This window comes from Crinia signifera, chromosome 7 (genome assembly GCF_055691185.1).
Source record: "Crinia signifera chromosome 7, ASM5569118v1, whole genome shotgun sequence".
NCBI lineage: Eukaryota > Metazoa > Chordata > Amphibia > Anura > Myobatrachidae > Crinia > Crinia signifera.
The window spans coordinates 83,062,218-83,078,639 of NC_139223.1; the positions used below are offsets into that span (position 1 = coordinate 83,062,218).

The 16,422-nt window shown below is 36.5% G+C and overlaps 1 protein-coding gene across 10 annotated transcripts in view; it reads right to left on the reverse strand.

The window, feature by feature from the left end:
* The window catches only part of RBFOX1 (RNA binding fox-1 homolog 1), a 665,898-nt gene extending 650,223 nt beyond the window's left edge, over window positions 1–15,675 (reverse strand). For 2 of the 10 annotated variants that reach the window (XM_083153392.1, XM_083153396.1), the window contains exon 1: window positions 14,937–15,665. In XM_083153392.1, the coding sequence (XP_083009518.1) occupies window positions 14,937–15,080 (144 nt within the window). In that variant the 5' untranslated portion in view covers window positions 15,081–15,665. Of the gene's footprint in view, window positions 1–14,936 lie in introns of all 10 variants that reach the window. The other 8 variants (XM_083153391.1, XM_083153390.1, XR_014450771.1 and 5 more) reach the window with 7 other exon arrangements.
* Window positions 15,676–16,422: the final 747 nt, after the last annotated feature.

Below are 16,422 nucleotides of genomic sequence, written 5' to 3' on the forward strand. Positions count from 1 at the left end.
AAAGGCTATTACATATTATGCTGCTCACTATAATGCCCATTACACACACATGGCAATAGTCATTACACAATATATCACACATAGTAATGTCTATTACATATTATACCACACACTATTACATAGTAAAACACACACCATAATACCTATTAAATATTATGCCACATATGTGCCACTTACCTACATGCTCATTGCCTGGAGTTACATGTTTGTTGCCAGTGGTTACATGCTCATTGCCAGGGGATTCATGCTTGTGGCCATGGGGAATTACATGATCATCGCCAGGGGGAGTTACATCCTCAATGCATTGGGGAGATTAAATGTTCATTGACATGAAAGATTACATGCTCATTGCCACATGGGAGTTACACGCTCATTGTCTAGGAGAGTTGAATTCTCTTTGACAAAGGGAGTTTATATGCTCCTTGCCCAGGGGATTACATACTTGTTGTCTGGGGGTTCATGCACTTTCTGGTAATGCTGGGGGGTTTGAAAGAACACAAAGGGGGATGTAATAATGACAGAACACTGGGGGGGGGGGTGTGGGGGCTGAGTGACAGAACAGGGAGGAGGAAATGCAGAGGCTGGTGTGATAGTGACAGAGCAGAGGGGGGCACATAGGGGATGTGATAGAGTGAAAGAACACCGGTCGGACGACGCCGACGACGGGCAAAACACAGAGAGGGTTGTGATAGTGACAGAACTGAGGGGGGCTCGAAAAAGTGACATAAGAGGGGGGGGTTATAGAGTGTGACAGTGCCTTCTCCCTGCCCAGTGACCTGAGCTGCAGTGCTGCACTCAGAGCACTGATCTCACTCAGGATGATTGATTTCTTGCCTCAGCGCTGACCGTCCCTGCCCAGGGCAGCCACGATGCTGCCTTGTATAGCTGGGGAACAGGACAGCACATTTCCATTGCTGCACCATATACAGCAGCAGCTGTGGGACTCCTCGGGCTTTATGTCAGACTCAGGGAGGAAGCACAGCGCCACCACCGCAGCAGCAGCAATGTGAGTCTGTGCGGGTCATAAGGGGCGGAGCTTGCTGTACTCTCAACGGGTTGGGCTGGAGGGTAGACTCAGCATTCGCATGGCGGTGTCTGGTGGACTCGCAAAGGATGCGAATTCGCAGCCTTGCAAATCAACCAGAAAAAGGTCCTTAGTGTACAATCTATGGTTTGCCGCACTAGAAAATGGCGATTGATAGAATAGCCATGGGCATGAAACCCAGAGCTATTCCCTGTGCGCCAAACCCCATGACTTATGGAATTCACCCCTTAATGTTGCATGAAAAACAGCTTTGCATGAAACAATGGCATAAATGTATTATTAATCTCCGAGTGTGGAATCTGCAGGACATTTTAAATTGAAACTCACAGTATTCCCTTTACAATATCTTGTGAAGTTGCCTTTCCCAAGCGGCAAAACATGTTAGTACTAAGGATTTGACTTTCTGTCTAGCATACTGAATAACAATTGACACCTAGATGTAACAAAGGCATACACTAAAAAGACATGTAAAAGCTAATTATCTTTCAGTCATAAAGGGTCTTTATTCTGATGAAGTATATCATCATCCATGCTAAATAACTAAGCAATCAAAATATATTTGCATCTATTATGAACAAATGAGCAAAAGTGACAGAACATGATACTGTTTGTCAAAAAAAATAATAATGATACAATGCAGTTCTGGAAAGTAATTGACAATTCGGAGCATAGGCAAATGGTAGTACAGTATATTTTACAGCAGTACCATGCTGTGAAATAAAAAGGCACGTCATGCTAAAACAGACAATTTTGCAGAAAAAGTTCTGTACTTTGTCAAATTAGGTCTGATGGGTTTTTCAAATTTCTTTAGTGATTAGAGTCAAGTGTTAAAGAATAGTGATATACAGTATGGCAGCTCAAAACAAAATGCTAGTTACCAATGTATGTAAAAACATATTGCTAATAAATTCGATTTCTGTGAAGAAAAACCTGCACCATGGACATTTTTAGATGCCATATTAGTCATTACGAATAAAATGCATTAATAAATGTACAAATATTACGCACATAATAAAAATAAATATACAATGTTCCGTCTTTATAACGTCAGTGTTTTTTTATTTTATTTTTTTATTTGTGACATGAATTAATGGAATCAATAATTGAATGCACATGGTTGCAAAGTTAGTGTTATAAAGAGGATAATATTAACTTGTAAATTTGGTCATTTCAAAACTTTGTTTTTATTTTTTATTTTAATTACAGCCAATTGTTAAATATTTTGGTATTTTTAAAATCCAATATTTTTAATCCAACCAAGCAAATAAGAATCTGTTCCTCATTGCATTTCAGGTCATTCTGACAACGAAAGGTGTAAATAAACACTTAAGTGTGAGAGAATAATAAAGATTATAAGAATAAACCCAAACTGCATGAAGGAGTCACTCTGTATTACCCAATAATGACATTCTGAATGGAAATAAATGAAGCCCCTGCAGTGCTATTCTGTCAGCCTTTGAAAGTAAATAACTTGGCTTCTGACAAGAGAGAGACCATTTTTTCCTCCTCCTGCCACGGTGCATTAATTGAGCTGTGCGGTTATGTTACAACTGAGACAGAGTAGTGCCTCTCTCAGAAAGAAGAAGGTTTGCTTGCTTATTATAGTTTCAAAATGACATCATTTTCACTGGATGCAGTACTTCAAGTATACAAAATTTGTACTATAGCCCAAACTGAAAATAATGAAGTTCACAGAAAACTATTATGTGGTATTTTTTTAGAGGTATGTAAAAAATTACATACATATTATTATTATTATTATTATTATTATTATTATTATTATTATTATTACTGCTACTACAACTTCTACTATTATCATCCTTATTAATTTAGCAGACACCACAGCACACCGGACAAATGGGGAAGACAGAACATAAATAAGAACATACAAATTACTAAAATTAAATGCATTAAAGGAAAACAAAGAGTTATGAAAGCCCTGATTGGGATTGGGAGTGCATTATTGTAGTAAAATGACACATATTAGGCAAGGGGGAGCAAACGTGACTCAGTGGAGCTGGGATTGTTGTCAGTTGTATAGGTGGGAATAGAGGACACTCTAATAAATAGATGTTTTTTCAGTGCTCATTTAAAGATCTAAAGGCATTGGATGTAGGATAGCATTCCGTAAGTGGAAAGAGGCATAGTAGATCCGTTGGGACAAGGTGTAATCTATTGCTTTGATAAAAATAAAAAAATGTATTCCTGCTTCTTAATATCTAATAATATAAGTATAGAAGTCACAGTGAGACTTGAGTGATACCCCTTTCACAACGCAAAAATAGCCCGGGTTGTTGCCTTTTCGAACCCGGGTCTCTGTGCGATCTGAAAGGGCATTTTTTAATTTCCCAGATCCAGCAAGCTGGCATTCCAACCCAGGTTAAAAGAAGAGTTAATCTCGGGTTGGACTCGGGTTGCTGTGCAGTGTGAACAGGTAACCTGGGTTAAACGTCTCAGGTCCCATTCACACTATGGAGAAGGCAGTGCTTTGAGAAAGCGTTAGTTCCAAGCACTGCCTCCTCCCCCACCTCTGATGACATGCTGTCGCTCTGCCTTGCCCAATCTGATGTCAGTTATCAGCCTATTGCCAGGTCGCTGACATCCTCGCAAATGCAGAGTCGCTCCTGGGACAGACCTGTGTCCAAATCCCAGGTGCGATGTGAAAGGGGTTTAAGTGTACCAAGCTATCACCATGTAATCAGAGTTATAAATGTAATTTAGCAGTATGTACAATGCATGGCACTTGTGATAAGCTACATCCCACCATTTACTGAGTTCATACCACCAGTGTAAATAATGCCGATATTTACCAAAGAATTCACCAAGGACAGACCTCCTGATGAAAGCTGACCTTGCTATAGAAGGAATCCTGAGTGTACAACCCAGGAGCACTTTTGCTTATGAACAGACTGCTGGGAACTGGGAGGTATCCAAGTAGATCAGACTCAGGTCAGAATGTGAAAAGATCTCCATAGCGTTCTGTTGGATATAGTCACCCAAAGATGAAGTTACCCACAATGGCCAAGCTCCTGAACTTGAGCTTGGAACATATGCAAAATGTGATTAAAAACTCATTTGTTAAGGCATTTTAGGGTTCAGTACATTCAGCTAATTATTTTTTGTTGCAATCATATGTTGTTGTTGCTCAAAGTGGCAATCAATTTACCCTTACTTGTAGAATGTAAATTATTTAATGGCCTTTAAAAGGGATAAGGGTGTCCAACGTTAAGGTACACTCACAGTCCAGGTTTTGAGGATAGCTATACTTTTGAACAAGGAACTTGATTAATAACTCACTTATTTAGTTTTAACCATCTGAATATATACACTGACAGTCACATCTCTCTCACAGGGCCAGATGCACTAAGCTCCAAAGATATAAAATGGAGAGTGATAAACAGCCAGCCAATCAGCTCCTGTCTGACATTTTTCAAACACAGCCTGTGACATAGCAGGTAGGAGATGATTGGTCGACTGTTTATCACTCTCCATGTTATCACTTTTGAAGCAGAGTGCATCTGGCCCTTATTCTTTTCACAGCATATTCCTCTACATCTGTTGGACACTGACGGTCTATTGCTGTGTACACACGGGGGCGATAGGGGCTGAAATCGCTGGGAATATGGTCGCTGAGCGACCATATTGCCAGTGATTGGAGTGTGCACCAGCGATAAATCGCCGGGTGCGCGCTCCCGTTTTCAGCTCCTGAATGGTGACTGGTCGGAGGAGCATGCTCCTCCGACCAGCGACATCCCCTGCCTCTTCACCCAGCAGTGTTTAAATTTTCATCTGCGACCATCTCTGGTCGCAGATGAAAACGGGACACGGGGCAATATGATTGCTGAGCAATATATTGCTAGCAATATATTGCCAGCGATCATATTGCCCCGTGTGTACGCACCTTATTAGCTCCAACGGACTAGTCTGAATTTACGCCAGGGTGCCCGGATACTGCTATTGAAAGGCTCAGTTTAATGTTTACAGGAAGCAATAACTGCAGAGAGATTTCATTCCTATGAAACAATTATAATTAAGAGACTGTTCCTCTGCTATTGGTTTATTTCCAGTTATCCAATTCAGTTTGTGTTTAACTTAAAACAATAAATACATTGACAATGAATCTCAACAGCCTGTAATATTAATAGGCCTCCTCTCAGCTCATAACTCTGCTTTTGTCTAATTAAATTTACAGCAGTGCCAGGGAAGGGAATATAATGCAAAAGAAGTAAAAAAGACTGTACATTGGTCTAGTCAGGAGGTAAATGAGAGATTCTAGCAAAGGAATGGCATGAATTCCTCAGGAGAATCCAATGCATTAAATACTTCAATTTCAAACTGATAAATCAATTTCACCAATGCCTTGAAAAGACTGCAGACCTTTAGGGATCTTTTCATATGGAAAGGTTCAGCTTCAGCTCTTGCTAATGTCATTACGGCTCTTAATGCAAAGTGATATACTCTGTTGCAGAAAGCCATTGTCACATCTTTTTTTTTCCTTCTCCACCTCAAAGCTTGCATGGTTTTTACCAAAGCTTAAAACAGAAATAGCTAAATATAATTCCTCTGGATAAATTATGTGACAGACAAAAAAAAAACCCTTGTATTATAAAAAGAACTCTGCTAGGAAATGAAGACCAGCAACAACTTTATCTATGCTTAGCAAACAATACAACAAAGGCACTTACAATGAGGTGTACAAAATCTAGCAATTCAATGCAATGCATACCAATGAGTATATTGCTGTATATAAATACAGCCCTACTAACTAACTACTTATGCAATTACAGTAAGTAGTAAATACAAGTTCACTACAAACTTAGATGTGCTGACATTTAGCTACAATTCACCGAATGGTGAATTCATCGTATAAGGATTTTTTCTTAAATATCGTTATTTTTAAAGTTTCACACACATTCATTTCAAGCGCTGGACATACAAGTGTCATTTAGGTCCAGCCAGCATATGTGGACAGTATATATACTGTATATAATAGCATTATGCTTCCCATAGAGATCAGTGATCTGTATGATTAAATACATGCAAGCTGCATTCACCATATGATCATGACAAAACAAATTGCATTTAGTTTGTAGTATATATGAGCCAAATATACTGTACCATGTACCATTAGTCAAATGTATGCGGCTGTATATGCTCTTTGTTTTCTAGTTAGAAAAATACAATTTAACTAAAGATTAATGGAAATACTCTAAAGATGATTCCCCTGTAACCAGTATAAACTGGAAATGAAAGGGTTACAATCCTAATTTATGACTTGTACATGATAAAGACTGCAGTGAGATTGGATTGTGCAATGCAATCTTTCCCAATGAATTGGTATTTACAAGCTCAATATTTAACACTATAATTCCCAGGTCTTATCGTTTTGAGGGAACACTGCAAATGATGTGAAATGCACAGTGTGTTAAGAACTTGATCATTTATGCAATTTTTATTGGTTTGAAGTTTTTGAATCTCCAGCATACGCGGTTAACCCTATTAGCGCCACATGAAGCAAATTGCTGTTTCCATCGATTTGTACGGTATCATTTTTACATTAATAGAACCATTGGTGAAGTATGCACTAGCAAAATGCATTTAAAGAATAACTTCTTAGTGTTCTTGTATTCTTAGATTAATATTATTGAAATGTGATATAAAAATAGCACTTTAGTCTACAGATTCTGCCTAATATCACACGCACACACACACATACATCCATACAAACACACACATACATACAAACACACACACACATATATATCCTCCAGTAGCGGTGGCACTCCGAAATAATAGACAACAAGTCAGGAATGTAGATTATCTACATTCCTGACTTGTTGTCTATTATTTCGGAGTGCCACCGCTACTGGAGGATATTGTGGGGGTCTTGTCTAGCCCTTTGGGAGAGCACCCTTCAAAAGTTACTTGCATTGGCGGATGTGCTGCTTCATCGTGGACATTATATATATATATATATATATATATCTGGGTTGCGGTCCGGCACTCACCCCTCCTGCTCGACTGCCCGGGTGCCCGTTCAGTTAAATGGACGATAAATGGAAAGAAGAGACTGGCACTCCTGGGACTTGTGAAGAAACTCTGTATTCAAAAATATACAACGACCAACGTTTCGGGGCAGATGCCCCTTTGTCAAGGTGTAGGTGATATCACCTACACCTTGACAAAGGGGCATCTGCCCCGAAACGTTGGTCGTTGTATATTTTTGAATACAGAGTTTCTTCACAAGTCCCAGGAGTGCCAGTCTCTTCTTTCCATATATATATATATATATATACATATATATATATATATATATATATATATATATATATATATATATATATATATATATATATAAATATATGTGTGTGTGTTTGTATGTATGTATGTATGTATGTATGTATGTGTGTGTGCGTGTGATATTAGTCAGAATCTGTAGACTGTAGATATATATATATATATATATATATATATATAATATCTATCTATATACATATATAGAAATAACCTGTCACCGCCTAGTGGTGTACACTAAGCATGCAAACCCAGATTATATAATAATAAATAAGCAGACTCGTATTAAGTTACAGAAATCTAAAACAATTAAAACTGTGATTTTTTTAATCTAGTGGCTTTGATAGATTTTAAATATGTACAATAACGAGATCCTTACATGGCTATTAGTTTGTTTATGCAGTGTAGCAATATACTGTATTTTTTAATTGTTACAGTTGCTAAAATTCAAGAGCAAGGCGAAGACACGCTCAGATTAACATTTACGTTTTTAATTAAAGTAAGAAAACACTCATGGACATCATTCTCATGACATTTAAGGTAACTCCAGATGCTGTAATTATGCCCGGACTATACTTTCCCTTAAGCAGACCTGTTAATTTGCTGAGATCTCAACACTGCCCTCTCTGGTGAAAATGTCCATTATGCTTGTGAATTCCTAACCTGCATTATAGTTTTTCTTGCAGATTTGCAGAGCATAATTTGTCATACAATGAGGCTGTGTTTTTGGTGAATAAACAGCAGTTGTTTTTTTTCCTTTTTAACTAATGTATAATGGTTACATTAATCAGAAAACAAAACAAAAACATCTACTCTCTGCCCTGGACCATCAGTCAAGGGCCAGCTGTAAGGAAAACAGATGGCGAGTGAGCATTAGTGGTAATGTGGTTTCATTTCACTCAAGTAGTCAAAATGCTGACATTTCTCATGTGAAAATGGCACTGATGAACAAAAAGAACCCTGCAATGAACTGTTAAATATGACATATTTAGACATCTTTAATATCACAATGTACAAAGAATAAATGTGCGTTTAATTAAAACAACAAATCAGGTTGTAGCTTTGATTAATTCTGCTCTAGTCATGCTGATTAGCTCATATTGATATTTATACTAAACATATACATACATTATGCTGCAGCTATCTGTACATATAGTTGGATATTAATGAATCTAGATTAAAATTGCTGTATGTAGTGTCTGTCTTTTTTTAAGTTTGAGAAATCCCTTACTGATTCTTTTCATGAGGTTAAATGATTGATGACTGTGCTGAATACTGACTCACACACACGAGCGCACTCACAAACCCATATGAACATTCTACATTATATATATATATATATATATATATATATATATATATATATATATATATATATATATGTATACCTAAAGATACAGCGTCCAACATGATGCTAGTGAAATCCAGCTACATGTGAAAAGAGCAGCTAAGGCATTTCTCCCCCAGGTGCTTTTGGCTGTGCTGCTTATATTATCAGACATGGTTATGTAATCAAGTCCAGTTAACACAGCATGATCTATTGAGCAGCACTCCAGTTCAGGCTTAGGGCAAGTGTCTACCACCAAGATGATGGTCGTGTTTTCCATGTCTTCCAAAAACCCTATTTATAGCTGCGGCATGCGATGACAATTGCTGCGGGTGGTGGTGATGAGGGGGGAGGGGGGTTTTGAGCTGGGGTTTTTCCCATCTCACACGTCACTGCTGAGATTCCAGGCAGCATTCCTACCAACTGGGAATTACAATGATAAGCAGCAGCCAGCATAGAGCAATCTGCCTGCAGCATCATTAGACTGCAGTGCAGATAGCACATGCAGTAGTTCCACCATCAACTGTTACAGTCGATTGCAGAGTAAGCTCTATCCAACATATGGGTTCACATTTTAGATGACTTGCCGCAGTGATTATGTTCCTGCGGCACAACTCACTTATGAGACCGTAGCTTAAAGTCTTGCAATTCGTATGACAAGTCTGTTTAGCACACCACTTAAACACAACTTTCTAATAAGGCAATATACTATGAGAGAATTATTTTTTTTCAGCTAAGCACAAGCACAGACACACATGTTACTTTTATTCTCAATTCACACTTATATTTAGGCTACACCAGATCTTTAAATGACACACTGGGAGGCATTACACTAAATACACCTTCATGATACTTAGAGTACTGCTATCTTACAAAAGTGTACCACATGCCAGTACCTTAACAATTATTCAATTTGTTTAAAATAAACTGGTTACTGATTTTATCAGTTACATAACGAACAAAATCAATAAAGAAATCAAATCTATATATTTGTTTGATTTCAGCATTCAGTGTAATGTGCCGATTGTCCTCTTACTCAGAAAATTCCACCAATCTCTGAGCAGCAAATGACCTTACTCAAGATGTTTTTAGACTTAACGTGTGCACTATTGGAACCGTACAGTTAATAGCCACTTACAGTATTTGCTTATTTCCTTTGGGCAGTGGGCCTACAGCTGACACTTAGAATTGCAAACCAAGCATTCCTCAAAAACCAATATTATTCCGTAGGAGCACTTAAGGATGACCAGTTGATGTGGCCGTTAATGATCTACTGCAAGCTACTTTCTAATTAAGAAAGTTGATCCAGAAGTTGCAGTTCAATTGCTTTCGATCTAGGTATGTCCACTTTGAGCAATGTCTCCATTTTAGTTAAATTATTCCCACATTACAGATGACTTCATTTTGTAAAATAAACCCCATGTATCATCATTAAGTGAGGAACACAAATGAACAATCTTAACATGTTGACAAGGGCATAGCCCACAGTAAGATAACTTATTATAGTGTTTGTGAACAGATGGCCATTTGGCCAGTGTTGAAAATTGATGTTTAGAGAAATCTTTAACAAAAACACTTTCTTTTTAATTGTAAGTAATTAGGATACATTTTGTAAGATAACGAAGGTAAGGGTTGACTGCAATGCTTCAATACCTTTCTTGCTTATGGAAAGTTAAAACAAATTATGCAATTACTGCTTAGACCAGGGGAGCAAAATAGTAGGACACATTCATACTGATGTATATATGATGATTCATACAGAGTTGTTGGAATTATACCACAATACAGTCCAGGTGCACAAACGGGTACCTCAACATGTATAAAAGGACATAAGATTGGAATAATAAACAGGGTGGTTTTTAAATAGATTATTGATGCATTTAAAGGGTTAGTAAAATTTAAAAATCGAATCGTTCGAAAAAAAGGATTGCAAACAAGTTTCACAGAGTTTAATTACTTGGGTGCAGTTTTTGAGTTAGCATGAAGATTTTTTCATAGGCCATGTTGCTCAACTAGCTACTAAATTTGATGCTACGAAATGTAAAGGTCCAATCATCTTCATTACAGTCTTATAGATAGATAGTAACCAAGAAAATTATATAGTCTTTGCTTGCATTTGCAAGTCAAGCGGTTCATGTATGTCCCGCTTTACTGTACTGTGAGTTCTAGATATTAGTCCGGTAACACTTTTTTAGTTCCTAAAGTATTGATTTAGAGTGCAATGTATGCATGCTTGTTGATTTGTTTTAGCTTTGGCACTGTGTATATTTATTTAATGGACAAAGCACTTCAAGTTTTATTTATTGAGAAGTTGGAAGTGGAGCAGTTGTGATATTGTCCATGCTATGTCTCAATCAATAAAACTGTGCTGAAGGTGCCCACGTCTGTGCAAATGTTTTGGTGCTTAGTTCTTTTAGCAAATAACTTGTCTGGCTCTAACACTAAATGTAAACATATTATAAATTCTTCCAGAAATCTATCACAGCATGGTGGAATATAGCTCACTTGTTACCATCTGTGCAAAGTGTAAATGAGTCACATGACATATACACCGCACACAGTTTTATGTTTTCCATACAAAAAGATGAATAGACACAACATAGGCTGGTAATGAGCAACTAATTAAGCTTTGTACTTTAATGTGTTCTGTGGTGTTCAAATGAAAGGTAAAATAAAGCTATTTAAAACATAAAATGTACTTGATGTAAAAATGTATTAGATGTCTTAAAACACATGTTGTATCTTAAAAAAAGTATGAAATATAGTATGTAGCATATAATATACTTGTATGTATTATGTGTGCCATGCAGTGAAGTTGAGTTTTTTACAGTATGCGTATGTTCTATGTAATGAAGCTATCATAGTTAAATTGCCAATCATCTAAGAAACAATAATCAGAATATCAGCAAAATATGATGACACAAAATGTTTGTATTTCTGTATTAAAAAGTTACACTGGGGAGTCAAACAAATAACCGTAAACCGTATTTATGGTCTTCCATTCTGGTGAATATTATTCTGTTTTATTAGAGATAATTGGAATTAAGATATTGTCTAATCTAATTATGCGCTATCCAATATTTTGCATGAAATTAGTTGAAAAATACTATTCAACTTGCTTTAGAAAATAGCAAAATGAGTTGTATTACTTCGTAGCATGTTGACATCTGTTGTTGTGTTTTGTTCTAACTTATAAATAATGCAAGTCAGTAATAAAATATAAGGGCAAATAATGCAAGGGTATATCTTACAAAATTGTCAGGGCAAAATGTGTGCCGCATTTAGTATACATTGAGAAAAAATGAGACTATTTATTGCAAAGTGTGTTTTTTATAGAAATGTCATCATTTACAATAGATGTCATAGTTTTGTGCTGATTGTTAGCACAAATAAAATAAGTTAATATGTTATGATAAACTTAGATATTACATATGTAAAACGGCGTGTTGTATCAGAAAAGACATTGTTTACATTTACCCTATCAATCGAAAACAGGGTAAAGGCGATGCATATATTCAGTTTAGTTGCACAAATAAAACCTGTGTGCAGTCTCACAAGCTATACCTGTAATGGTATTTGTACCAATCACCTATGGAGCCAATAAGTCCAGCAATGCCTTATATTGCAATTGCATGTCAGGTCCAGCAGGCGTCTAAATGGTTAATTTTGTATTGTGTCTAAAAAACAACACATACTGCAATCACATATATTCATACACTTCACAGTAGGGCTTTTCAAATTTTAATAGGAACTGGAAAACTTTTTGTAGCGTAGTTCAATGGAAGTTTTTTTTTTTCAGATTTCAGTGACGTAGGCATATTGAGTCCAATGAGATAAATTAACAATGCACATATTCTTATACCATTCTTTCAATTCCATTTCACTTCTAGTGTGTTGAAATTAAACTGCATGTATGGTTTCAGCATAAATGTGTGAACCTTGACTGCAGTTGTTATGTAGCTACTGCAGATGGGATGGAATGATTATATTAAAACTCAATTACAGTCATGTTATTCAGCTACCCCTATGTAGTCCTATTGACCTCTCACCCTGAACACATTTCTTTGTTGAATTCCATTTTCTGATGTTCAAATTCTAACTAAACCACAAGATTATGATCAAGCATTAAATAAAATTGAATTGCTTATAACAAACATCTACATAATAATAATAATAATAATAATAATAATAATAATAATAATAATAATAATAATAATACAAAAAAAAAACATTTCAGAATGAGCTGTGGAGCGGATTAAATCAATGAAAGATTTATTCAAAAGTAAAAGGACAGCTGGCTATTAGGAAGGAGGTAATTAAAAAGACAATCCTAGAAAGTTGATGTATTCAGCATTTATCAAATGCAAATTCGAATTGTGAATGCAAAAACATGAACTCCCTCTCCTTTCCCCAAATCACAGTCACAATCTATGTACACATTAATCTTTTAGTATGCATATATTATAGTATGCTAAAGTGACAACATCCCCATAGGGTAAAAGGAAAAGAGCTGCAAGTCTTGTTTACTATCCTGACCTTCTGCATAGAAACTCCTGTTATTTCAGGACACCAAGTGAACCGTACTACAGTAATAACTTAAATAGTAAATCTATTATTATTTCATGAAATGGCTGGTAAGCAAGAATGCAAAAATGTCCAAAATATAAACTTTGTGGAACTACTTACATGAATAAAGTATTTATGTAGTACCATTAGCAAAATGTATGTTAGAATATTATTATGTTTATAGTTGTTGTTGTTGTTGTTGTATATAATTTTCTAAACAATGTAAAAATATGTGCTAGCAGTGTATTGTACATGTGTTATCTTTATCATCACTCTTGGTGTCACATGATGCAGATCCAAGTTGAAGAAAACAGAAAATGATATAATCATGTAAAATATATCATAGAAATGATGTCTCTAAACAGTTTCTGCAATAATAAATTCACATTTTGCTGCATATAGTTAATGATCAAGGGGCTTGGCTAAGCCCAATGTGCCATATGTAACACACAGTATAGCAGAGAATCAGATGCACACCACATATGCAGTAAAGAATATCTACCCATGTCGCAGTGCAATTTAAAAAGGACATATATATGCAGCACTGTATATGTTATAAAATGCTAAATCATAGGGAAACATGGATAAAGTACATATCTGAATATTGTATATGTGCAAATAAACTGGTATGTATACATGTGCACTTATATTTGTATGTTATATGCAAACTGCATTAAGTCACTGTGTATTCAGCATTAAAGCAATGTAACATGATGATAACTATATATATCATAGTGTTTTTTTCAATATACTACAAATGCAGGACTTAGAAGAAGCCTCTTACGGTCACTATGATTTAATGCTAATGACAGCTACTCTACTGTACATTTATGACTATGCAGAATCCTAAGCATAAAGATAAAGTCATTGTGTAGACTTAAGTCACAGATGAGGAAATGAAGACAGCCAAGGATGAGTCCCTTTCAGGGTTAATATCAGTTCATTGTTTCACAAGGCTACAAATGAGAATCATGCACAACATTGCACTTTAAACATTGAATTCTCTTAGACAGGTTTCGTTAAATGAAAATAAAAATAGCATTATCCCAATGGTGTAACTTAAAATATTGTAATGTAATGTAAAACCAGCAATGTGTTTGCAGGGAAATCCATGCTCTCCTTTTATTGGGTTATTAGGTTTAACAGGGAGCTTTTCAGGTTCACAAAGGATACATTTACATATCATTAAAAATATTGCTGGCTTCTCTTTTGAAAACTAGCAAGGAAACATTTCCCTGTGACTGCAGCAAGTACAGTAATGTACAGCTCTGAGATGCACAGGCAGAATATATTTCCTGCCATAACGAAACAGAATTCACTACCTGTTATCATTTAATGTACAGGTTATGTTTTCTTTGCACTACAGCATGACACTGAATACATGATTCTCAGATAAGAGCGTGCAGTGTACATGAATGAGAGCTACTGAGGTTCTAGCAGACTCACATCTTAACCTCACACTCTAACACATTCCAGCTTCTATTACAACACTCTATGCTATTCTGCTTCCTAACAGCACTACAGCATCTAGCTCAGGAATATCCTATCTGGAGAACTGCTGAAAAAATAGCACGTTGTTCAGATATAGGAAAATCAGAATTGATATTGCAGATACATATACACCCTACAGCAGAATAATGCTAAAGTTACAAGCAGAAGAGGTGAAACAGCAAAATGAAGAGAGCCATGCAAAGAGTAACTTACCTGCTGCAAGTACATAAAAGTCAAGGCACAAGAGAGCTGTGGGCACATGCCCACATTCGGCAGTGCCACGCAGGTTGCACCCGTCAGAGGATGCTGCATGGTGTTGTTCTGGAGTCGACGTAGAACAAGTGAAGGGGCTAGCATGCAAGCACGTTTGTCCTGTCTTGTCAGCAGGTTTTAAACCGTCTTTTAGCTGTGGTTATTTAAAGTTAAAAAAAAGTCCTTCTCCCCTTTTCTATCCTACTGCTGGAAATGTGTGTTCATTTGTCAGCTAAGGCAACTAGGCAAATTAAAACTGAAACCACTTAAACTGGATAGAATACAAAAACGAGGGATTTAACCAAAGCCTGCAGCCTAATGAAGAGTCAGTGTAACTTCCTCAATGACAGTGAAGAGAGAGGGAGCTCGGCGTTTCCCAACAGGAGCTTGCTGACTAGCGGAGAGATTGACTCACTGGAGCTCAGTCTGCTGGTGTTGATGCTGCACGGCTTCTCATTTGTCAAATGGGTCCTAGGGCAGAGGCTTTACCACTCACCAAAATTCAAATACTGCATTTTTAAAATCCCCTGGGAGGGTGGAGAGAAATAGAGAGAGAGATCGAGTGAGCTAGTGAGAAGGAGAGAGAGTGAAACAGAGAGAGTGAGAGAGAGTGTGTGTGTGTGTGTGTGTATGTCTGTGTGTGAGAGAGAGCAGGCGATTGAATGGGAAAGCTGCATCACAGACAACCGTGAGATTTGGGCAATTAATGTCATTGCCCAGCTGGGACCCAGTGTCTGTTATAATTTCTTTTGCATTGCTGTTGGTCAGCAGAGTCAGCACCAAATAATGTTTTCAGGTTTTTTTTTTTTTTTTTTAGTCTTGCCAGAAGCCAACTGTAAAGACTCACTGAAGATCCTATCTAGACAGCCAATGATAGGGATTTCTATGTTCTTTCTACATTCTCTATGCAGATTCCTGACATTTTAGATTGTACATGAATCTTTCCAGATATAAGCTTTTCCACTGAGTCAGATAGCAGTGCAAAGTTAACAATCCAACAGAACCCACACTGCACACTGCATAAGCTTGGTTGTTTTTTTTTTTTTTTTAATGGTGAAAAGGCTTAGAAACCATCTTCAACTGCAATTATGATTTAAATTGGTATTATATTCAGTCTATTAAAGGAGATTAGTCTATCAAGCTACATTTTAAAATGAAATTTGCCTTTTTATTATTTAATATGTAATCTTTTTCCATGAATAGAATTACCTATGTTTCAAATTAATATTCCACTCTTGCAGACTCTTTTGCTTTGTTTTATAGAGTAATAATTGTTCATTAGTAGATCTAGTTAACCTTTATGTAATAAAACAGAAAGTGACTTGCAAATCAAAGTATTTTTTACTTTTGATGTCCTTGTGATTAGTGATTCTAAGATTAATATAGTTTCAAAAAGTCTGCAGAAATGTATATTTCTTTATATTACTTATAGCATACATTTTTGATA